Here is a 25,074-nt window from a genome sequence, read left to right as displayed (position 1 = left end):
CTGTATATATACAAGTGGTTGAAAGTAGTTTCAACAGTACACCCTGGACCACAGGTCAAGATCTCAAATACCATTTCTAGGTTGACTATTTTATGTCAGAATTACCTCTTTGAAGCCGATACAGTACCTACACACACAGACACCTATCTACATTTTCTCTCACTTTCAAGTGGTAATGTTTGCTTCTGTCCCCGTTGTGTCTTAGGACAGAAGCCTGCATGCCTTACAATACTGTATCTTGGGTGTGACATACCTACCCATTAAAACTGTGTTTCTATCAGTCTCTCTTCCCACTTTTCTACATTTGAACTAAAACTAAAAGTCTAAAAATGTTATGCACATCCTGTTTGACTACAGTATCCAGTTACTCTTTCACTGTACTTGTATAAAAAAACATGTAAAAGAATGACAAAGATGACGGTCTCCAAAAATGTTTTTATGGAACTGAACCATTACTGAAAAAATCCAAAGTTAAATAAAATAGAAAATACATTTTTGGAATAGGCTTCAGCAAATCCACTTGCTTAGTTTCCAGTCTCCAAAATAAAAAATAATATGAACATTTAAATCTTAAATTACTGAAAGAGAGGGGAAGAAAACTTTGAATCCAAAGCTTTTTTTTCTTTGATCTTGCCAATATGAGGCTTTTACTTTCAAAAATGAAAAGTTAGATTCCATGTAAATGGAAATACAGTGATGACCATTTGTCACATCAAAACTACCTAAAGAGAAAACTGCAAATACTTAAAATTTCTGCTAAACCGTCATGTCAGATTGTTAGTTTAAAAACAAAATAAACAGTATACATATACATATATATAAAACAGCTAGTCAAAATGTCCTGATTTCTAGTCTGTGGTTTCCACTTTTAAGTACATAATATACAAAAATTTTAAAACAAATTAAAAAAATCTGAAGGTTTAGCCTCCTAAGTCCCAGTGAATTAGAGAAAGAACTACTCTTGTACAGTAAACAGTTTTTTTGTTAAAAACAAACCAGGAAGAAATAAAAGAAACACTGACAAGTGATGGACTGAAGAGTTAATCCGTGAAGGATTTCTGAGATTTGAGATTCAAGTATTTAGATACCTAAGTGGAACTGGGGAGGGACAGAGAGAGGAATGAGTTTAAGTGAATTTATTTAAAGAGGGAAGAAAAAAAAATATAAATGTATAAAAATTCACAATCAACACTGAATTGGGAGATTTCTGATCAAGTGAAAGCATCACAGGCAAAAATAAAATATATTCTCATTCCTTGTCACAATTCTCCCTGCCAGTTATGAGTACAGAATCCGGCCCTCAGACAGTGAGCTCACAGGAGGTTCATTAGGCCAGACTAACAGCTGGAGAGTAAAAGAAAAGTTCATTAAGGCCAGCAGTGCAGACCTGGTGTCTATCAGGCTGTGTGGTTTTCTCTTTGCGTGGGGAGGATCCGCAGTGAATAGCACAAAGATGAAGGGCTGGGTATCCTCTGGGATGTGGGGGAGTTGGCACATGTCAGCAGTGCAGACAGGCTAGCGGTTGCTCTTCATGGCCTCCTTGGCTGCCAAGATGAGAGGCGTCAGGCTGGAGAGAGGCTTGGCCAGCTTCAGGAACGGGTGCTACGAAGAGGCAAGAGACACAGGGATTCAATGCACCTGGCAACACTTTACCACATTTCCATCTTAAGGTTAACCCCTGGTACATTGTTCATTTGGTAACTAACGTTTCTGGAGCTGAACGAAAATGGATTCATGCACTTCAAATCGGTACATTTTTTGCAAACCTTTTATCTCAATCAACAAGATCCAAGCAAATTAAGAAAAGGTCTAATGACATCAAATTCTATTTGCCCTTAACTCCCGAAGACCAGTTTTTCTGTTGACCAAGTTATAAAATCACAGTAAGTCAACTATAACAAAGATGGCGGTCAGTGACAGTTCATGCAGGAATCAAAATTAATCTTGTTTAAATCTAAAGAGTACTACGACAGTGGTAATTCAGTGACCAGGCCCTGATGTTCTGTTCAAGGCTAACCTGCAGCAGCTCCTTGCCACCTCCTCTCTTCTCCACATCCATTTCCAGACAGCGGTTCAGGAAGTCCCGGAAGATGGGCGACAGCTTCTCTGGGTTCTGTAGCTCTGGGGTTCCATTAGTGGCAATTAGGTACAGTGCCTTTTGGAGAAACCAAGGAAAAGCAATTGATTACCGTGTAGAAGTCACTCCCTCACCGACAACATCAGTCTTCCCCAGTATGAATGCAATGCACATTTTGTCAGCTGGTACAAGTCTTAAGTCTGTGGAAAATGAACAATTTCTGACAATTATACCCATCTGAACCTTCAGGTAACTTTTCTAAAATCTGAAGTGGAAATGCAACAATGTTCCTTATGACAACATTCTATTAAAAATGTTTGTAGACACAAATGGCCACTTGTTCCACTTTGAAAGTTTAACCCAATTAGCCCTCTGAAGTACAGCTGTATTGTGTCCAAATGAATCACATTGTGAAAACTAACTACAACAACTGAATTCTTGACAGAGCTCCCGATTCTGGTTTTCCACATGCATAGCCTGGATTCTACAGGTATTTTCAGATGATGCGTCACAGATGCCACTTCAGAGAATGCAACCCGAGTTCTGCAGTGACGGAGCCAGTTGGAGATCTGCTGGGGTTTCACTCACTCACCCTCAGTGGGTTTTCGTTCAGGTAGGGAGGTTCACCTTCTACCATCTCTATAGCCATGATGCCGAGAGACCAGATGTCCACTTTGGGGCCATAGGCTTTCCTCGTGACGACCTCAGGGGCCATCCAGTATGGGGTGCCTACCATGGTGCTGCGCTTGCTCTGCTCTGGAGTGATCTGGGCACAGAACCCAAAATCAGCTGCAGAGGAGAGGGAGATGTTATCAGTTGACTAGTCACAAGGGGGCAATAGAGAGGACCCATTTGCATGTGAAGTCAAAAAGCAAAATCCAGAAATACATCCATTGTGCTAAATATACCAGTACATTTTGAAAGAGGCATGACTAGAGCAAGAAAGCACACTCACTGAGTTTGACAGAGCCATCCATCCCCAGCAGTACGTTGTCACTCTTGATGTCTCTGTGAATGACCTGGTTTGCATGCAGGAACTCCAGTGCTTGCAAACACTGCAGATGAGAGTGGACAGAGGTTACAAATGAGCTTTCAGAGGACCTATGTTCTGGAACTATTAAATATCAACCCCGCATTTCAACTCAAGAAAAGTGAGTTTTGCAGCCTCAAAAAAAAAGCAACGGAATTCGATGATTACCATATCAAACGAGTCGATCAGGTCAAAGCCATTAAGTAGACTGTTATATTGCTTTTCTTGCCAGTTTCAAACAAGTTATTCCGATTGGAACTGAAAATGAATTCCTTTCATACAAAAAGTAACTTAACTAGTTATTTTCAATAAAGAATAAAATCTTCATTGCTTTGTAGATCAGGCTTATGTCAAGAAAGTTGTGGATATTTTACCTCTCTGCATACAGCAGCAATCTGGGCCTCATCCATACACGTCTCCGTCACCACGTCTGTCAGAGAGCCACCTGCCAGGTACTCCATCACCACAAAGAGCTCATCTCCCACCAGGAAACTGAAATCAAACAGCTGTCAGTACTGGTGCACCCAGAACTACATGACCGTTCTCCGGCCCAAGATAAGGTTCATCGTTACCAATTCAATGTTATGCATGACAGTGGTGGATAACAAAAACATATTAGTTACCATATGCAAAATAATAAGTGAATACCTAGATTAGTTAGTACAATTAACAGGTAATTAGAATCACGTGGTTACATAAATGGATAACAAAACAGTTTGGAAAGTCCCATCATCAGGGCAATCTCAAGAAACATTGCGAGTTTGGTCTTGTAAGAAAGATTTGATGCTGACCCAGTAACAAAACCATTTCTAAATGTACGTCTGCAACCACCCACTGTCATGACAGTCTACAAATACCAAAATATTCAAGACCACAGTGACTGCCTAGGACCAGTCCTGCAAAATCCAGAAAGTTACAAAAAACCCTAGGGTCACATCCAAGAAACTGCAAGCTGATCTCTCTGTGACAGTGCTCATAGCTAAACCTATAATAAAAGACTGAACGGGAATGGTTTTCATGGGAGAATAGCCAGGAAGCAACCACTGCTCTCTAAAAGAACAATGCCACCCATCACAGCATTGAACATTCTCCATGCAAAAAAACTGACCAATCGTCAAAGTACATATACTGTAACTTTGCTGTGCATTTTATAGGACAAAGCACTAAGCTATAACTATATAACTTGGTCAAAAACCACGATCAAGATTATCCTTTGGATTTGACCGATTACATGGAGCATGAATACGTTGAAATACTTTCAGTTCATACAATGTTCTGAGTTTGTAATGTCAGGGCAGACTTTTTTTCACAAAGATACAATGAGTGACAGTAACTTGTGGAACACAAAGGAAAAACCCATTCATGACAGACTTCCTACATATTGGGTGTCTTTATTCAATGGCTCAAGATCAGTACCTGTCTAGGAAGTTGACAATGTTTGGATTCTTCAACTCTTTCATCACCAGGATCTCATTGATTATCAGTTCCTTTTTGGGCTGTTTCTGAAGGTTGATCTGCTTAATAGCCACCTGGAAAACAAAAATAATGTCAGGTAAAGTACGAAGTCACAGACATAAGTTATTTTAAAGGCAGGTACAGTGAGGCTAAATATGCATAGCTCTACAGTAATGTACATATTGCTTACACTTTTAACTGTAGCACACTGAAAATGTGTATCAACAGCTTTATACTGGATGATTACAAAGCTGAGTATCAAAAGTAAGTTTCAATAGTTAACAACTTACTCAATTACAAGAAAATGATCTTTAGAAAGATTTCAGAAACACTGAAACCAGACTGAAGATGATTTAATTTTCTTGTATAAAATAATACATTCCCCAGTTGTCATTGAGGGCTGGTGGAAATGCCATTTCTGGCCTGTGTCATGCAGTATTTTGACCTAGAAAGGCAGTGCAAGAACTGGAATTAGGAACATGCCAGATGCTCACCTCTTGTCCCGTGGCGACATCAATCGCTGTAAAAACTGTACCTGAAGCACTGTAGAGGGAGAAAGAGAGACTAACTGTGGGCACTGCACTATATTTTACACATTAGGATTTTTCATATAGGTTTCTAAAAGTGATTGGTTTTAATAATGCATTATTATCAATATGAACTATAGTTAGCTCTTTAAACATTTGATATTGTTACTCTCTCCTGCAGGTGTCATTGGCTACATTGGGACTTTTGGTATTAGCAGATGGTTTCTTGTTTTAGTATCAATTTGTAAATACAGCTGCTACCGTTTTATAGGAGGTTATTAATTACAAGCAGCATAACAGTGTCAATTTAACTGATAATTCTTTGCAATTGTTTGCTGGCAGAAATAGCTGGCGTTATTGTGGGCTTAGGGGAGCATGTAAGAAGATGCATTTCAAGATATAAGCTTGATTTCTTTTTTGGTCACTGTTCCTGATCTTTCTTCATGATAGGCACTCACCCCTGTCCAATCTTCTCATATCGAGTATACTTCTTTTTAGGATCTCCAATACTGACTATGGTTCCTAAAATAAAAATAAATTTTCGTTAAGTGTGGAAAGAATATTTAATTAAAAGTAATGGTTCTTTCACATAAATACAGGACGGAGATGTTTTCAAATGTACACTGCAGATTCTCTAGTCAACTCCAAAGGTACTTTATAAAATATTCCACAGCTCCTGGCTTTACAATTCTCACATGGACCTTGGTTAAACAGTTAATATTTTCATAATCGTCTATGCAGTATTTCTATTCACTACTCTAAATCTTACCAGGAAGAAGTTTCCTGACTTTCTGAAACAGAAGAGTCGCTTTTTTTAAGCAAATGGTTATACACAAGCATAACGGCCTGCTGCTGATTGAGCAACAGACTCCTTAAGACTGACAGATTGCAAAATGCTGTACATAGACAACGGTTTCAAGGCTCCCCAGTACCCAAATCCACCTATAAGCAGACAGATCTTCAAGGATAACAAGCCTGAGAAAGGAGAAAGAACCCTACTCAGTTTCTCCATGATCTCCTCATCAGTCATTTTTGCTTTCTTCTTCTGTCTGTCTGCAGCCTTGGAGGCCGAATCCCCATCTGGGTTGACAGGTGGCGGGGGGATGGGGTCAATGACCGAGCGGGTGTAGACCTGGAGATGGCAAGAGACTGGGGGGTTAGGATACACTTATTGCAGAGAGACAGACCCGGACCGCTCATCTGGAATGGCTCCGATACACCCGAGAGGCTGTTAAAGCTGCTTTTCAGAAATGTGATTGATGGCTGCCCTTTTCACGAAGGGATTTGTACTGGTACTGGATCAGACGACCCTTTGTTTACTGATCTAAGACCTCGCTGGATTCAAATTCGACTTCTAATGGATTCTAAGGCAATCCCCCTCATCTTTGTTTCAGCGGCCTAGAGTGAGGGCAAATGCTCAATAAAATGACGTGGTTTAAGAATATAAAGCTCAAGAACTCTAGGAAAAGCTTATGTCAGCTAGGAAGACAATAGGAATAAGTGAGCTTATTAAATATCAGTAGGAACAAACAGAGACCAAGGCTCTCAAAAAGCTGTCCACTATACTTTTGGATGTGCAATGTACGCCACCAAAAGGCTGATTTTTAAATGTCAAAGCTAGAGGCATTCTGAAGAGTTTATAAAGCAACGTACCTGAAACTACAGCCGTAGCAAAGCCCTGCATACTTATTTGTGTGAACCTCAAAGAAATGTAAAACTAAAAAGCGTATGTGTATTTGCCAGTTCTATGGATTTTGGAATTTCAGAAATGCTACCGAGTTCAAAAGAGTTTCATGTTATTAAATTTGCTGTTCTACTGCCACTAAGCAGTCATTTTTAATCTCTCGGCTCTAGAAAGGCTTAAAAAAATGGTCAAAACAATGTGAAGATTTTGGATGGCCTTGTTTTGGGGATAAGGACGTCCCTCTGCAGTGAGCCGAGGTGAAAGCAGACGTGTCATCCACTCACAGACTTGGTGTGCTCAGGTCGTGGAGCCACAATAGGGGGAGGGGTCTCCTCATCCTCATCATCATCAATCTCCTTAAGTGTAGTAGCTGGCGAGGGCTCCATGCCCTTCTTGGCAGGCTGAAAAAGAGACATGAGAAGATTAAGTCACTTCTGTCACTTCAGTACAGCCCCGAATAAACAGGGAAAATAAACCTAGATTTGCATCAATGTATAGTGCATGAGTATGTGATCAAATTGTTTTTTCTCCAGTTTCTTCCACACCTATCCCAATTGCCAAAAGTGTAGTCCTAACCTGGAGAATGACGGCATGTACTTCAACATTGCGTTTTGCTGAAAATAAAAAATGGTGAAGTTTACTCTTTGTAAACTAACCATCACAGTCCTATTCATTATTTTAGAAAGATTTTTTTAAACTTGCCCAGGACTCTTCCAGTTCAAAGACACAAAAGAAAATGCCATGCCTGTCAGTTGTGCATAAATGTGTTAAAGTTTGCTTTAATTCATAATAGTTTAGGTGGGTAGCTGTGTCAGCATGCGTAGTCTGCAAAGGAACAAGTAATACATGTATTCCATGCTGAATAGAGAAGAGAGAAAACACCTGAAGAAGGCTTCACAGCTGAAACGTTGTTTTCTCTCTTCTCTTTTCAGCATGGAATAAACCTATTGCTTGTTCCTTTAATTCATATGATCACTTAAAGTGTATTAAATTATTTTCAGACACTGTAGTTTACAGTTATGCCAAGAACTACTGTGTAAAACAATTAAGAGGTACAGAAGAAAATAATCCCTAGCTCTACAGTAAAAAGTCTGTATGCATTTCAATATTAATGAAAAGAGCGATAACTCAATACTCACTGTCTGTGTTCCTGATGGAAAGCTATCTTTTTCTGTGAAGAAAGAGGTGCAGATTAGAACCAGGCTTTAAATTACAAGCTTGCTTTACTGCTGCAGAGGCCAAAGCAACCATGAGTAGTACAATTACACTAGAATTAGAAAAAAAAACGTTCTTTCTCTCAGCACTCACAGTGAACAATTCTAAACTTCCTTCTTCAGTTCTTCTTCCCTTTCTCTGAATCAGTCTGAATAATGCAAACAAATAACGTGGCTGAACTCTGATGTGTACCCTGTACAGTCCAATTTCTGTTGAGGTTTTTTTTACCTCAACATCCTCTTGATAGTAATTCCACACGAAAAATGAAGGGTTACTGCTGCTCTACGCCATATGTCCAGACACCATGCGTATGCATCCTGTGCATCTAGTCTCTACTGTGCCGCTCTGTCCGCCTGAGGACGTCACATCTCTCTGTAGCTGCTGGTCCACCTGAGCGAAGGCCGAGAGCAAGCACGGAGCTCTGCATCCCAGCTCTGCATCCCAACACGCGGGCAAAAACAAGCCAGCTGGCCAGCGGTGGCAGGCCCTCACCTGAAGACGAGAAGCTGAGGTATTTTTGCCGGGTGTTGCCAGTGGAGTCGTAGAACTTGAGCACATCCAGGACGGCCTGCGGGTTCTTCTTCTGCTCGGACTTGGTGATGTTTGAAGTCTGCAGAAGCCTTGCCCACTGCTCTGGCATGCCCTGAGAGCAGAGTGGAAGGTGTCACACACTACACACGGGTGGGAGGGCTGAGCTAGGCACACTCCAGAGAGGGTTCAGGACTAGGATCAGAAATCTGAAACATTTGAAACGTCCAGTCTCACCTTATTTAGAACCCAGAAATATTAAATATTCAACAAATAATAACTTTAGGCGTAACGCATCTTAAAAAAAGTTGACAATGGAAGATGAATACAAAGCTCTTACACTAGAATGATAAAGGCGTTGTGAACAGAACTCACAGCCGGTCACGTTAAATTGACAGTGTGATGTTTTGAAGACTATTTGCAGGAATGTTTATTGCAAACCATTTTTAATGCTAGAATCTTGCAACGGTATGAACATTTTTGTTTCAACATTCTCTTCGGAACTTGTTCCCCTAGTTTTGTACACACCTGGAAAAAATCAAAGTAAAAAAACCCAGAGAATATGAGTGAGGCGGGAACACACGACGCAGCATAAAACCAGTGTGTGTGAACTCACAGTGAACTCCCCTGTGACTGCATCAAAGCCCACATGGATAGTGTGTTCGAAGTCTGAAGGGGGTGAAATCTCAGGGCGCTCCTTGTCCTTGTCCTTCTTCCTACCGCCTGCAGTTGATCAACACAGAGCAGCACACTCAACACACTGGGGCAGCTGATCAACACAGTCAACACAATGGGGCAGCTGATCAACACAGAGCAGCACACTCAACACACTGGGGCAGCTGATCAACACAGAGCAGCACACTCAACACACTGGGGACAGGGTCACGTGTGCCCCTCCACTAGTTCTTCTTTGTTCTGATCTCTTGGAATGCAGCTACAATCCAGCCCAGCAGGACACTGTCAAAGCCTAACTTCTAGGAGCTTTTCTGCGCTTCATCCACAGCCTGCTAGGTTTCCCCATGACTCGCCATATCTTTTTAACATCAGTAGAACGGTTATTAATAATACTAGACAGCTTCGCTTTACTTATCATGACTAACCTTTTTATTTTCAAATGCAGGGCAAAGATGAACAGCTTTTAATGGTGGAGGCGGCAAAAAGTATCCTATTACATTCCTCAGACATGATCATTAATATAGAAAACACTTTTTCATTACATGAAATTGTAATGTGTGAAGGTACCCCTCCCCCTCCTTAGTCTTCTTAACACAAAGTCAGAAACCTGTGGCTCCTAGTCCACTCTTAAACGGCAAAAAAAGAACCCTGAGACACTGCAGAACAGCTCAAAGTTATTTCAGACTCCGAGGAGAGAGACACTTCAAAGTGAAGACCAGGGTGGGGCGTTTGTGCCAGTCTCCAGAACCCCGGGCCTACCTTTATCTGCAGAGAAGATGGAGATGATCTTGTTGCGAGGTTTCCTTTCCTCGGGCACTGAGGGCAGGGGTTTGGAGCTGTGGTTGGCAGACAGAGTGTCCTTGCCACCGGTACTGAAGATGGTGCTGCTCATTCTGACAGGGGGTGCGGGTGGTTTGTCCTCCAGCTCTCCGTTATCAGACATGACAGGGGGACACACAGGAGGGAGAGAGGGGCACAGAGACCGACCTGCAAAAGGCAGAGAGGTAGGAGGAGCATTAGAAATGGCACTTCAGAGATAATACATTCCAATTCCCTTCAATCTACAAATGCAGTGATGTATATAAAAAAGGCTAGCTGTCATCCTTACAGTTTCATGAAGCACTATACTTCATCACTGAAAGGACATGCTTTGCTTTAAGGCATCTAGGTCAGGCTGGCGTTATTAAATGCCTCGATGGAAAAGTAAACATTTTTATTTTGTTCAATACCCTTTGTTTATTTGAAAATTTCAAAAAAAGAACTGCAAGACTCTTTACCTTTGTTAAACCCCTAAAACTGGTAACATCTGCTGTTCTCATCCAGTAAACCAAACGCACAAGTGCTCAGTCACTGACACAATGACACTGTATGAATTCTTTTTCTTCTGATTTTAGAGAACGTGAGAATTCAAATTACAGCGAGATACCTCTGAAGGAATGAATCTCCTAACATACAAGACAAAGCCCCTCTACTGTTAATGTACTAAATGAAGAGGAGTGTGATCACAGGAAAATACAGCCCAGGGTTATTTCTTTTTGGCAAGCAGTCAGCATTCCATTGTCTTCAAAGGTCTGCACTAGAGTAGTCACACTGGAATTACCTCCACCCTGACAGGACTCGCAGCCAAAATAATCAAGTGCAAGCTTTCCACATACGCTCTGCTGCTGATTCACAAGACACATTCAAAATATTCACCAAACAAAGGGCACATAATCTCAAAAGGTAACGGTTTTCTAGCAGTGGAGATTCATGCAATTCTTTTCAAAGTTAAACCTTTAGAAGTAAAAAAAAAAGAAAAAATGTGATCTAAAGGATCAATCATTGTATCATTAGGTGTTTTTAAATGGTATTTTTCTGAACTCTTGGAAAATGAAGCAGAATAGAAGTTCTGAGGTGTGCACGTTTACCATCTCAATCTAATAATTAACTGCTCATTCCCATTTTATTTTATATAGTGCCTTTCATGGTACATTATCTCAAGATGATGTATACTACATTGTATCAATAGAAAAATAAATGGTTAAACACAAAATGTGTTAAGACCAGTTTTGGAAGTGCTGAAAGCCCTTGAAAGTGTATTTTGAAGCTGTATTTTGAATCTCACTCTGAAATCCACAGGGAGTGGGTGCTAAAGAGCTAAAACACTGTCATGCAGTGTTTTGGTTTAAATTAGATCAACTAAGCTCTGAACATGCAGCAAACTGTTCAGAATGTTTGAATACACATACAGCAGTAATATGAAGCCTGGAGAAGCTAAAATAATACAGTAGCTTTTCTGCATTAGACTGGGAAGGATGTGTATGAAGCTTCAAATGGAAGACTTGGGACAAAAATGAATGATTCTTCACCTTAATACTAGGATTGATTCCAGGACTATAAAAAGCAAAACTAAAGCTGACATTTGAGAAGCCGATAAGGAAGACTAATTACCATTACGTATGTCTTGATACAGTTTTAATACCCGTCTTGCAATCATTTTTAATACCATCTAACCAGTGTAACCAGGCAGACCAAAAGAAACCCGACATTAATCCCAGGTTAATTAACTCAAAATGATGCATCGTCAGAGCAGAAATGACGCCACACAAACGAGGAATCTGATTCAGCGGTAACAAATAGAAACCAAAAGGAACTCAGGACACCCAATTTGATCAACTTGTATTTTTTTTTCCCAATAAAGAATCAATTTGAGCAAATCGTTTCCTATCAGGAGGATAAAATTTAGAAGAAGTTCGATTTAGAAGACAAGATCACTCATCTATTCAGCAAGATGGCATAATCAACCATGTCACTTTTTGAATTTTGATGAATGAAGTGTACTATGAATTTTGTGAAGTATTTCAAATAATTGCTGTTAATTAGTGTTGAGCAAAAATCAACATTAAATAGCCGTCATTAAAATGGACACTGAATTTGTCAACAAGGCACTGCCCAGGTGCAACCCACTGAAGCTAAGCAAGTGTGAGCCTGGTCAGTACCTGGATGAGAGACCTCCTGGGAAAAACTAAGCTTGCTGCTGGAAGAGGTGTTAGTGGGGCCAGCAGGGGGCGCTCACCCTGAGGTCCATGTGGGTCCTAATGCCCCAGTATAGTGATGGGGACACTATACTGTAAACAGGCGCTGTCCTTCAGATGAGACGTAAAACCGAGGTCCTGGTCATTAAAAATCGCAGGGTGTTTCTCGAAAAGAGTAGGGGTGTAACCCCAGCGTCCTGGCCAAATTTCCCATTGGCCCTCACCAATCATGGCCTCCTAATAATCCCCATCTATGAATTGGCTACATTACTCTGCTCGCCTCCCCACTGATAGCTGGTGTGTGGTGAGCGTTCTGTCGCACTATGGCTGCCGTCGCATCATCCAGGTGGGGCTGCACATTGGTGGTGGTGGTGGGGAGTCCCCATTACCTGTAAAGCACTTTGAGTGGAGTGTCCAGAAAAGCGCTATATAAGTATAAGCAATTATTGTTAACAGTGCCTTTGTTTTCTTGTTTGGCTTGTCAGCAGGTCTGGAAGTGACTTGCTACCTACATGCTCTCATTGGTAATACAATGGGAGAGGACAGCCTAGAGCAGCGGAGTGCTCACATATACATTAGGCCAACCCTGGCTGTGCACTTTCCAGCCTTGGGCCACGTCAAAAATATGGTCTACTTTTCTGTCATCCCAGAGATGCCTTTTCATTTTGAGAGCAATCCTACCTGAGAAAAGGTGGCTTTTAGGAGGCCTAGGTCCAGCGTAAGACAGGAGTAAGAGGGGTCCAAGTTAAGTTACGAGCTTCAGAAATCTATTTTGTGGCTCCATACCACTTTAAAAAAACCCTTTTCAGATTACTTCCTGTGGTCACACTTTGCCAGCAGTGTTGCTACTACACTGCACATACAATCATTCGAGCAGAAGAGAAGGGAAGTGTGTACGACATACAAGCCCAGGCCTCACCAAATGAAGGAGTGGATAGTGCAACATGAAAACTGTAGCTCATTCTTGCAAACGGTCCTGAAAATGAGTCTTCTCTGACGCAAAAGACTAACTTGCAAATGTTCAAGGCACCTTTCACCACTCTGATGAACAAGAGCTCTGTGGTTCACATGAACTGTTTCCTTTCACCTGCACAAAAACCTTTAGTAATACATCCCCTCTCACAAAAAAGGGCTGTCTTGTTGGAGATGCTACCAGAACAGTTCAAGCAAACAGGAATGTGGCTGAACGGGAAAATGTGCAGCTTAAAGCTGAAATTTAACAGTTCCAGTGAAAGATTCATCACTCACAAGAGTGTTTGAAAAGTTAAACTTGTCAGCTAGCGTCTAGTATAAAGGCAATGCTTTAAAGAACACGTCTTGAAAAATTTAATGAAACTTACCGTATTGCAAACCAGAAGAGAAAAAAAATAAAGCAGACTAGACCCAAGAAGTACATTTCACTAGCAAATTCAGAAAAATATTGTAGTTTTTGTTTGACTTCAAAAGATCATTTCACAGAATTCTTTTCGCAAAAGTGGTCCAATCACTTTCCAAAAGTTTTTCGAAATATTTTTATTTATACAATTTTATATAGTTTCCCGAAGTTTGTCCTTATAAATGAACTTGGAACTTTTGATTGTCTCTGGGCTTTCCATGCAATCTCACTTCCTAAATCCCCCTGAACTTTAGGCAATTAGCACCTACAGTTCCAGGAAATGGCTAGGATTCTCCGATAAGAAATGTGTACACAAGCTATATACTTTGTGACACCACTTCAGGTTCTTTTCTTAGTCCCATTCTGCAAAACCCAGAGCTCGAGTAACAGTTAGTTCCCAATAGTCTAATGTCCAGTTACTACAGGCTAATAGTTCTCTGGAAATCAAGTGCAGGACCATGACCCATTCTTATAAATTATTTTCTCAGTCTTTCATCTTGAAGTGCCTCTTGTTATCCACTTGTGCCCAGTGGTATATAGTCAGTGTTTGTTCTGAAGATGTTCTTTGGGTTGATTGATCCTTTTGAGGATTTTGAATCCTTGAATCAATACATAATCCCTTCTTTGCAAGACTATAATGGTTGAGTTCTTTCAGCCGGTTAGTGCAGTACATTCCTTTGAGCCCAGGAATTTATCCGGTGGCACTTCTGTAGGTTGATTGTGGAGCAACAATATGTTTTGTAATATAGTGACAACAAATTTACACAATCGTCTAAAATGAGGCCTTCTACATTTTTATGTAACATCAAATTCGACATTTGAACAGCATATTCAGTTTGCACTTTATATTGCTTCCCTACAGTGTGTAGAGAAAATGAAAATAATGTATCAAACACCTAGGCAGGTTTAGGTTTCCTATTAATCACCTTTCAGGAGGTTTGATCAGAAAGGCTTGGAAGACCAGATGTGGAACACACAGCTGACATTTAGAAAGGGAGCAGTGTTCAACAATGTGGAACAGGGGGTTACCATGAAAATATAGGGCAGAATTTAGCAATGCCCAATACAGTGGGGGGGAGGAGGGTCACGTAACAGAAAATTTAAAAGGCACAAAATCTAAAACTAAGGCCTCAGCTAAACAGACTGTGTGGTGGGGATGTACATTCTGGGTGCCCTTATCTCTGCATTGGGATGTCCCATTGTAACCTACAACAGAGGGAAACACCACTATAGAGTGCTTTCAGTCCCTCTGCAATTATTCCCGATTGTTTCCATATTTACAGATGAAAAGAAACACCTTTCTTGAAACAATATGAGAATAAATACAACAAAATTGAGATTCAGATATTGGAGGATGCTGGTTTATCACTGTGCTCAGATGGATCACTAGGATAATTATCACTTTCAGATGCTCACTCATTAATAGGTCACCAGATGACTGCAAAACAGGATGTCTGTCAGTTTAAAGCATTACTAAGAACTGAAAGACAAGCTTTTTACAGTAACACAATATTCATGTAGACAGAAGCACTAGCACAGATTGAAGTGAAGGATTTCAGTAACCGTTTTTCCTCTAATACAAAACTATACTTTTCACATGTAAAATCAATTTTACCACAGATGCTCCCGAATTCATAAACTGCTTGAGGTGGTTAGATTTACCTAGCTCCATGAAAGAATTGCATTTAAAAGCATTCAAGAAAATTCTGTGACCGATAAAAAGTGGATGTTATAACCACACCGATACACTCATGCTCTACAATGAAAGCCTATAACTAAGGAATAATTACAAAACGAACTGTGAAGCAGATTGCAGTGCAGAGGGTGACAGGGAACAAAAGCGATTTTATATAGTTAGATTCACTCTTTACTGCAGAAGAACTTAACCACTTTGGTGAATATTTTCACAATACTAATTAACAGCCCTGTTTTCGAAGTCTGCCGTGGTGCTGGATTTGGTAGGTAATCACTGCACTGAGGTAGGCCTGCTTTGTGCCGAGTATGAAGCATGAGAATGAGACAGTGACATGCATCTCCTAATAAGGTTAAAGCTCACGGCTCAGTTTTCAACAGTTTGCAGGCCTCTGACCACAGCTCAGCCTCCTTCTCTTCCTCATTACCAACAAGACACTTCCCAAGCCAATCAGGACCCAGGGCTGTATACACCTCTCTCTTAACACCAAGTTGGCTCCACCTTCTCACACGCTCAGAACCCTTCCTTGAGCTGTGGCATGAATGGTAACCAAAGGAAGAGTAAAAAAAAAAACAACAACAAATCCTGCATCAGCTCTGCTCTAAATGATTCCTCCAAAGGACAAGACTGAACGCTGCTAGGCAGTTTTGCATTGAAGCAAAACCTCATGAAGAATAAAAAGAAAAACCTGTAAATATTAAGTACAAGTAACCTCAATATGTCTGAGTTCTGCATTTGCGATCTTGCCTGTTTTTGAAGAAAGTGTGTCTGTGTGTTGTGACATTAGCCCTTATGGTAAGTGAAATCTCTGCTCTTAAGGACAGTAAACTGAGCAGTACTATACAGTTACTTTATCAACAAGAACAGATGTTGCATGTAAAAAGAGGGTTTAAATCCATTTGAAATTTCTCACATTAAAGGCCAGAGTTCATCTCACTGCCTACTATTTTGAAAAGACCCAGCCAATGTTAACTAATAATCAAAGTCCAAGGTGTTGTCTTGATATACCCGAGACAATGAGAAAGTTCCTTTCTCCTGACATTCATGCACAAGATAAAATTCCCAACTCAGTACTCTTAGGTTTAGTCTCCTGTGAAATCCAAAGAACCGCACCCATTTCACTCCCCAGATAAGCGGGCGCAAGTAATGAAGCTGACAAGGGAGCCACAGCCTTAAGAAACAGTGCGGTGGACATAGACGGGGAAGCCATCAACACGAAAAGAGCAAGACTGAACATGAAGACACAGACCAGCTACTGTATGGCCTTAGGGATAATGCTAAACTCCTGCAGAAAAATATCTGCGCCACCTAATTACATACACGCTGGACACAGACAGAAATCAACAGCACACTACGATCCTAACCTACATAGAGAGAAAACCCCCTGCCAGGCCGGCTGAATGACATTTCACAATCAGCAAACAGACGTGGCGCATTTCAGACCTCAGCACACTTCCTTTCTTTCAGCACAAGTCAGCTCTTCTTTTCCAGCGAGCTTTCTACTGCACGGGCTGAACTCATCTCCCAAATGACGGCATCTCAATTAGTCTCTCACCAGGAAAGGGTTATATCACTCAAGAAAACCACTAAAATCATCAGAATCTAATCTCGCCTGTTATCAGACTTCTTTGACAATCTTTTGCAATCAGCTGGGGAAGTGTTGCTGCAATCTTGAAAAGCAGCATTTGGCTGTGGATTGCTCTCTGTGTGGCAAGTCCCAACAGACTTAGCGACTTTAAAGTTTCTCTGAAATGCAGATGGGTCACCAGCAAAATCATTTATTTCAAGGTTGTCTCTGCTGTGGGCTCTCCGTCATACAAATCATACTGACGACACTAAAAAGTGATTTTGAATTTTCACTCCAGGACTTTTTCCAGTCACACTACAATGGCGTGTAAGGAAGAGTAAGCCATATCATCGAAGAACAGGGGTCAGTTTTCATTGGTCACTATTCTTTATCTGCAGTTTTCAAGCCTTTGCTTTTTTGCAGTGATCTACAACATTCGGCTCTCCAACAGGAAAGCACAGTTAGGGAGCTTAACTTCATTAACCACCAGATGTCAATTGATTAAACTGTAACAGAAATGGCTCAAACTGTAACAGAAATTAAAATAAAATGGAACTGAAATAGATCATCACTTAACTGATCACTCAACCGCCAAAGCTCTGTAACTCTCCTCTGAGAAGTACGAACAAAAATCTCCAAATTATATACAAAATGTTTAACAACTATCACATAACAGAGCTACCGATTCAACTCCAGCACCAGTCACTGACTGTCAGGGTTTCTGCTGCTAACTGAAATGGCAGCATGTCAGAAATATTTCAGCCTTGTGAGTACTGGGGAAACACAAGATATAATGGTTCCCTGCAGCTGTCCCTTCAGCTGCTACAGCAACAGGAACACACTCTGCTTGGGTTTAAATCAATTGACTCAAACAATGTTTTTGCTTGAGATCATCTATTCAAGAAATCCTGCCAGGCCACGCCAAGAAATAATTCTCTGCTCACAGGCCTAATCCTGGGACCAACACAGAGCCTAGTGGATCTTCATTCATTTCTTTCTCAAATGAATGTCCAAAACAATGATTTCTCATTACTAGGGTCAGAGCTTTAAAACCCAGGTCTGGTGGATACTAGTTTGTGCTGGTTTCAAACTGAGTTCTTGATCATTTAATGAAATGTGCTCCAGACTTTTTTAGTTTCAAGATCCGCTTCTGTTAGTGTTGAAATTTAACACTAACCTAGAAAGATTTGAAAATAAATGTATAATATGTTAGATTTAATTTAACCATATTTGAAAAAACACATCTTATGACATGCAGAAAAGAAAACACTTTTCAGGGCTCACTCAAGCAGACGTAATGAAACCCAGCAGACAAGGGTTACAAGAACAGTGACGGAGAAAACCTGATTTATGAGGTTAATCTGTCTGTAAAAACTGTAATCCAGGGCTGGAACTCAGAACTTTAGTCAGCCCTAGGCTGTCTATAACAACATGAATAACTGTTTAATACACAGAGCAAGAGATGCGACTGTTTTGCAGTCAGGTTAATCAGCACAGATTCTACACAACAGTGAAAACACTACTATTCACATCGGTAATATTAGCTCTTATTACTAGAATCACATCACATCACAAGGTTTTACTTTACCTTTCAGAAGCCTCTCCTGTTTGCACTTACACCCCCACAATCCTGTCAGCTCCACTACGATCCACAATTACTCTGTCCCTCTGCCTGCTTCAGGAAGTGGCAGGCAGACCTCCTCTCCCAGCATCAGGCAAGCGTGCAAGTCTTGGCAGGCTCACAGGCAGAAAAACACAGGCGGATCTCATTCCACTGCAGGATCAAAAGTTGCAAGTATAGTCACGCCTGGCATTGAGCACCAGCACACAGTGCTGCCTTGCTCTTTAGATCCAAAACACTCTTCCCTCCGCAAGAGTGACACTTTGAGAAGTCCGACTCTTAAAAAGGGGTTTTGATGCCTCTTAAAAAGGGGTTTTGATGTGGAGGATACACAGCAATCGTAGCTCTTCCTTGTAATGACATAGTCCTGTTGCTAGACTGGCTTCAGATTGTTCTCCAATTCTCAGTTTTGCAGTGACTCATGGAAGTACTTTCAACTAAACTCACAACATTTCCTCTTTCAACACAATCATTTTAATGCAGAATAAGAAGTTCTGGTCTTCTATGATAACAACGAACTTCAAAAATAAAAGAATACCCGACAATCTGCAGGGAACGTCAAAAGATGTGCAGGTCTCCATCACTTTTAAGTGATACCTGTACACTACAACAAGTGTACAATGCTATTCACAGAAAAAACGTTTTTTTCTGTTGCAGGTGCACCAACATTTCACTGAAACGACATAAGTAAATGTGTTACGCTGATTCACGTTTGACAGAAGTGTTTAATGGGTGTTGGTGGCACTGAGGCACAGTGGCAAGTATTGGCACCCATGGAGTCTGTATGCTCTCCTCTCTTGAGGACGTCTGTGCCGTTCACCGATGTAGAGCCTGGACATTCCTGTCCAAGTTCACTCATCTCTAACCGTTAGATGCCATACTCTTCCCACAAATGTTCGTTAAGGTTAAAGTCCGACGAGTAGGACATCCAAGGCATAACTCACATTTTTATCTCATAAGAAGGCCGTTATTACATAAGCAGCACAAGGATGGTCATTGTCCTGTAGGAATGTAATCGTATCAGGATGATCCTTCAGAAATGGTAGCACATGAGACCTAATTAATGCGCAAGCTAAGTGGTCTAATTATTTGCTGAAGCAGATCAAAGTAACACCTTTCCCCAGTTATTAAGGAGCTGGAGATATGAAGAGACTTCAAAGACCCGTTGGACTTCAGCCTTCAAGGACTAGAGATGTACACTGCTGACATAGTGTTTTAAAACATGGTCTTTATTTTAGGTCTTTAATTGCATACAAGAATCTCACAAAGCTTGAATACCACAGAAAAGTAAGAGGCTTCCATGTGTATCCTACATGTGCATTGATAATCCTGATAAAGAAGCACTCCTTAAAATCACTCCAGAGCATTCTTTGGGGATTGAAATGGTAATAAAACAAAAGCTAACATAACACACCCAAAAAAAGATCAGACAAACTGATCTAGTGCAGCTTTAGGAACAGTCTGGAGAAGAAACACATACCACTGCTTATTCCCTTAATGCCTGCTTGGATACACCTTTGCGAACGAAAAGCAGCCAAGTAGAAACATGAAATAAAATGACACAGCCAGGGATGGGTGTGCATCTGTCAGACAAGAGAAACACAAACCTACACTGCAGGCACAGGAATTCTTCAGGTCTCGCAAAGGGGGGCAGCGAGATGGATCCACGATTTCTGGCACCATCCTGAGCTGCAGAAAAGCGGTGACCTTTATTGACCCATACAGCCTTCCACCAAATTAAATTATGAGCCTGCCTCCTAACCCTAGGATACACCTTCCACCTCAGTCACTCTCCAAGTCTAAAGCTGTCTCCTAAAGATACTTAAAGTTATGGGGACCCCTTCATGTCACTTTTACCTTATTTTACTTGTTCCAGCAGGTCTTGCAACTATAACAAGGTGGCAACGTTAGAAACCCCTGCGGCCAGGCCTAAATTGTGAGGGAACAGGACAGCAGAGAGCTCCCCTCGCTACAAGTTGTACAAAGAATTTGCTTCTCTGATTGTCCACCCCATCATAGGAGAAGGATCGGCTTCTGAAAGAGATGGGAGAGGACAAACGGGCCTGCACTACACCCTCGTACCCGTCCAAGTTTACAACTTTAGTATTGCTTGTACATTTAGGAAACAAAACCGAGAACACCACAGCAAAATAATCACCCTGCTTAAATAGGTCTTGAATTGTAAGACAATGAAGAGTACGAAGTCAATCTATTGAACAAATGGTTCAGCAGATAATGGTGAAAAACATTTTCACTACATTCAGCATTTGCATGATTGTGTTTGTTTATAAATTATACATACAATCAGCTTATTGCTTCCATAGCAAAGTAAGGTTTCAAAAGAGAGACATTCAGAAATGAAGTAGATCAAATATCTCTCCCTAGTCACTCCTATTTCTCTTTAGCTGAAATGTGTTGTCTTGCACTTGCTTTTGCTTCCAGCATATAACGCCTGCCATAGGAATGTAAAAGGCCAGGTCTTGTGATTCTGAAAACTTAAGACTAGCACGTCCACAGCTCAGGAGGACTACTTCATAGCTTATGGATCGCTGCAGTGTCAAAATAGGCCTGTATGCTTTAGTCTGTCCTAGCCTATAGAGTTAATTTCTGAAATCTCAAAACAATTTGCGTAGAGCCACGGTGTGTGAAGGGGGTTTGTACTACTTTCCAAGATATTTTGAAATTCAAAAATTGTGACAGGCTGGTTATACGGCTTAAAGCCACCCACAACAGAAGATCCTAGTGACCGATGTTACATTTTACCAACAGATTAACGTTTCGAGGACTCGTGCAGCCGAGAGATTAATTTACCCCCAAAGGTTCAACAGAAGAAAAAATTAAATACATCTCACAGGCAATACACCCTAGGCCTTCATCTCCAGTTGTTTATGCAGGTAACATCTTGGGACACCAAGGAATCATTTACCTTTCCCTTTTTCTGGAGCAGCATGGAAATTGCATTCTGAATCAAAATACATATCACAACCCTGAATTCAGTAATGATAATAACATTTAGTGCAGTTTAAACAGGACTGTTTGGTGCAGCAGTACCACTGTTTAGTGATGGTTTGACCAATGCATTTAAATTAAACTGATGCTAGTGGTTGTTGGGGCACCATGGGACCCTCTAATTTACTGTAAGTGGCACCATACTAACAAAAACTGACATTGTCTGTCCTGGGCTCTAAAGCCTTATTAAACCTCCCCCAACGAATGAAAGAGAAGTTCCATTAAAGCACAACAGGTGCTCTACTACAATTCAAACAGAGAGCAGAATGGCTGTAATAATGTCTGAACTGTGAACCCAGGGGCACTAGCTGGAGAGCACTACCGTGTTGTATAGCACCTAGCATCAGCTGCTGTCATCTGCCAAGTTTTGAAAGCCAGCTGCTGGCTGGCTATGGAGCCTGGCGATATGTTCTACAAGCCGATGAGGCCAGCTTTCATTTCCAGGAGGACCGTCTCCCCCCGTGTGCCTGCCACAAAGCCTGCACTAGAGTGACTGTTTACAGGAAAAGGGGACTTTGAGCCTTTGTATTTGCAGCAGTCTATAAAAGGAAATTCTGAACGGTGCTTCCTGGTGTGAGGTAACCTGCCCCCTTCCTTTCTGTCTGCGAGTCCCATTTCCCCTTGGTGCCTGGTGAAAACAGTGCGGTCTCTCTCTCGGCAGACACATGACACTACTACTCGACCCAGAGGCTCCCTGGGCAGTTCTCACTGATGGAGTGTGTGTACCAGCCTATCTGCTGTCCATCAGCTTTCTGCATTGCTTCACACCCGGGATACACCGCCACCAACCCCTCACGTAATTTCCTCCAATTCCTCTAAAAAACATCTACAAGGAAAAAAAAAAAATCACATTTTTTGCAATCCATGCCCAACGTTTTACCTCGGCTCTGTGTGGCGACAAACTCCAGGAACTCCCTTTTTTCAATAAAATAATGAAAAGAAAACAGACACTGCCATGATAAAAAAAAAGTACATTGCTTTTTGTTTTCACCAAGGTTACAATGGGCTGGCTGAACAGAAGAGGTTATTCGTTTAACACTACCTATCCAAAAGAAAGCAGGTTCCCTATAACATAGAAATGTACTATACTGTTATGCTACAGACATTCAAGTTCAAGTGAAAAAACTGAAAAACGAAAAGTAATGCAATATAGCCAGTGTGGTTTTAACTGGCAAGTTCTCTTTTCTTAGAGCTCTGGTTACTCCACTCACTGAGAAATTGGGCCCTTCTTCTGAACAAGGATAGTATTTTCAAGTGGGCTTAATTTCAAACCATATATACAAACATTACATCACACCGTGTGTGGGAATATTAACACAGGACAGGCAAGACTACATCATACCTATAACCTGCTTCAGCTGTAAAGAAAATGGCCAATAATCCTATAACTTTTAAAAGCAACCATGACTTTTCTTCTAGGAACTCTGCATACTCTGTGTAAAAAACATTTGGCCAGGTGTGCAGGACATCAAATATGGACATAAAACTTAAAACTGTTTATTCAAAATGTAACTAATGAAAGGTTTTGTGCTGTGCTAGTGGCTAAACACATGACTTTCATAATGAGGTATTCGAATGCAGTGCTGCAGTGTCAAGAAAGCACTATCTGCCAATCTTCTTAACTAAATCTCCAGCAAAACATCAGAAACACGCAAAACAAACCTTTTGTTAAACTAGTTCAGGTGGGGAGCTGCGTCAGCATGCGTAGGCTGCAAAGGAACAAGTAATAGGTTTATTCCAAGCTGAAAAGAGAAGAAAGAAAACAACGTTTCTGCAACATTTCGGCTGTATTTCTCACACCTGAAGAAGGCTTCACAGCCGAAACGTTGTGTTTTCTTTCTTCTCTTTTCAGCATGGAATAAACCTATGACTTGCTCCTTTTGTTAAACTGCACTGAACAGCTGATAAAACTCAGATTAAACAGTCTTTGATCAGTTTTGGGGTTTGCAAGCTGTCTTCTCACATGGGTCACCAAGAATGTTTTCTTTTCTTAGAAAAAAAAACACATTACCTCTCGTGGCTGAACATATACAATTTGGGCCATAAATACTTAACTCTCATTAGAGCTTGCACCTTGAACACCAGAGATGGATTAAAATGTATATGAAATAGTGGTCTTCTGAGCTCTCCTCCATTATTTACGATTTTCCTGTATTAAAAAGAGGGACTGGGGAATGACTTATTGTACCAGTCAATATTCTCGTGTATTTCCACCATCCCGTATTATAGTTCACAAAATTAAGTTGAAAATATGATTAATAAAGTAAAATCAAAGAACTGCAATTCGGTGTTAAGTGCAATGGAAAAACGGATAACATTCATTGTCACATTCAATATTACATTAACTGAAATCAGTCGTATCTTGAGTGCTGTTATAATAAAAATTTCCAATGGTGATACATAAACAAGAGTGGAAGGAAAAATGCCAAATATCTCCACTAAAAAGTGTTTTTAGATTATTTTAAATCCTGTTTGTGCAAATTCACATTGAGAGAGCATACACCTGTATTGTTCTTTTTAGACAAAATAAACTATAACCGATTTTTTCTGCTAAAATAAATGCCAGTGACATTTGTCGTCTGTTAAATAAATTCAAAGACTACTTGCAACAATAAAATACGTAATGAAATACGAGACTTTTCACCGATTTCAACTCTTCTGTAAAACTTTTTATATCACGTTTCCGACATAAAGAAGCTACCGGTGTCCTGCCAAATATCACATTCATGCAGTTTCTCGGCAAACATAGTATTTTCGAAACTTACACAATCCAATTTATAAAATATACGAACACCAAAGCAAGTTAAATAATTAACTTCAGGACTCACCAGGCGAAACTCTCAGCTCCAAACTTCCACAAAACTCTTTAGATGCTAGCTCCGCCTCCTACGAGAACCGATAATCAAGAGTTCAGATATCGTTTTTTTAAAATACCACTATTTGAGTGCACTCCCCTTCCCAAATTCTGCCAATACAATATCCAAGCAATTTCTTTCTTTTTCTTGCGTTCCTTTTATATTCTTTTATCTTCTTAGACCGGGACAAACCCGCAATGGCGGAGGGGAAGCGGAACTACCGACCCAACCCAGTGTCGGATGACATTAGAAATTACAATCTAATTGCAATCTGTGTTTTTTTCTTCAGGAGGAATTTTTAACGTTTTAACGTGTGTTGCCTGCTCACTGAAACAAACCCACACGTTTGTAAAAAAAAAACTAATGTTCAGAAAACAAAGACAGCGGGTCCCTGCAGCGCTTCGCACGAAGAGCACTATGGGAGATGTAGTTCTCTCTTCCTCTCGTAGCGTTTTCTGGAAATAGGGCGGTGAAGGAGTCGGGACTGCTTTTCCCAGGAATACACAGAAAGGAGTAGTGTAGGATGTATGAAAGGGAATTGTAGTTCTTTCAGAGTGGTACAACAAGTGCAGGGCATGGTTTTAGAATGAAGTAATTTCACAATTAAATCGAAGCAAACTTTATATACCAGCTCCAATATGTTAAAAGTGCCACCAAAAGCATTCCAAACTGCTCTACAAAAAACAACAGTAACGTAGAAACGAATTAATACTAGGCCTGGACCTGCACATGATCATTACTGATAGCAC

At 40.7% G+C, this 25,074-nt stretch overlaps 1 protein-coding gene across 2 annotated transcripts; it reads right to left on the bottom strand.

The window, feature by feature from the left end:
* Positions 1 to 415: 415 nt before the first annotated feature.
* On the bottom strand, positions 416 to 24,565 carry pak2b (p21 protein (Cdc42/Rac)-activated kinase 2b). 2 transcript variants are annotated; one of them, XM_006637658.3, is made up of 15 exons: positions 24,299 to 24,565; positions 9,951 to 10,178; positions 9,133 to 9,239; positions 8,481 to 8,631; positions 7,913 to 7,944; positions 7,058 to 7,174; positions 6,089 to 6,221; positions 5,548 to 5,611; positions 5,057 to 5,105; positions 4,524 to 4,636; positions 3,482 to 3,599; positions 3,033 to 3,132; positions 2,670 to 2,866; positions 2,018 to 2,155; positions 416 to 1,602 (listed from the first exon to the last, which is right to left on the bottom strand). In XM_006637658.3, exons 2-15 carry the CDS (start codon positions 10,132 to 10,134, stop codon positions 1,516 to 1,518), a joined length of 1,590 nt encoding a protein of 529 aa, XP_006637721.1. In that variant the 5' UTR covers positions 10,135 to 10,178; positions 24,299 to 24,565; the 3' UTR covers positions 416 to 1,515. The 2 variants fall into 2 exon arrangements, with proteins under 2 accessions (XP_006637721.1, XP_015216809.1); XM_015361323.2 differs by lacking the exon at positions 24,299 to 24,565 and adding an exon at positions 18,429 to 18,799.
* Between the last annotated feature and the right edge of the window lie 509 nt (positions 24,566 to 25,074).

Source organism: Lepisosteus oculatus, chromosome 13, assembly GCF_040954835.1.
Source record: "Lepisosteus oculatus isolate fLepOcu1 chromosome 13, fLepOcu1.hap2, whole genome shotgun sequence".
Taxonomy (NCBI): Eukaryota; Metazoa; Chordata; class Actinopteri; order Semionotiformes; family Lepisosteidae; genus Lepisosteus; species Lepisosteus oculatus.
Note: the sequence above shows the minus strand (reverse complement) of the source record. Positions and strands in the feature narration are given on the sequence as shown.

Coding starts and splice junctions, on each gene's coding strand:
- pak2b (XM_006637658.3), bottom strand. CDS start 10,134: ATGTCTGATAACGGAGAGCTGGAGGACAAACCACCCGCACCCCCTGTC. Junction 7,175..7,912: donor TTCCATCAGGAACACAGACA/GTGAGTATTGAG, acceptor TCTCTTTTTCAG/CCTGCCAAGAAGGGCATGGA. Junction 6,222..7,057: donor GACCTGAGCACACCAAGTCT/GTGAGTGGATGA, acceptor TGCCATCTCCAG/GTCTACACCCGCTCGGTCAT.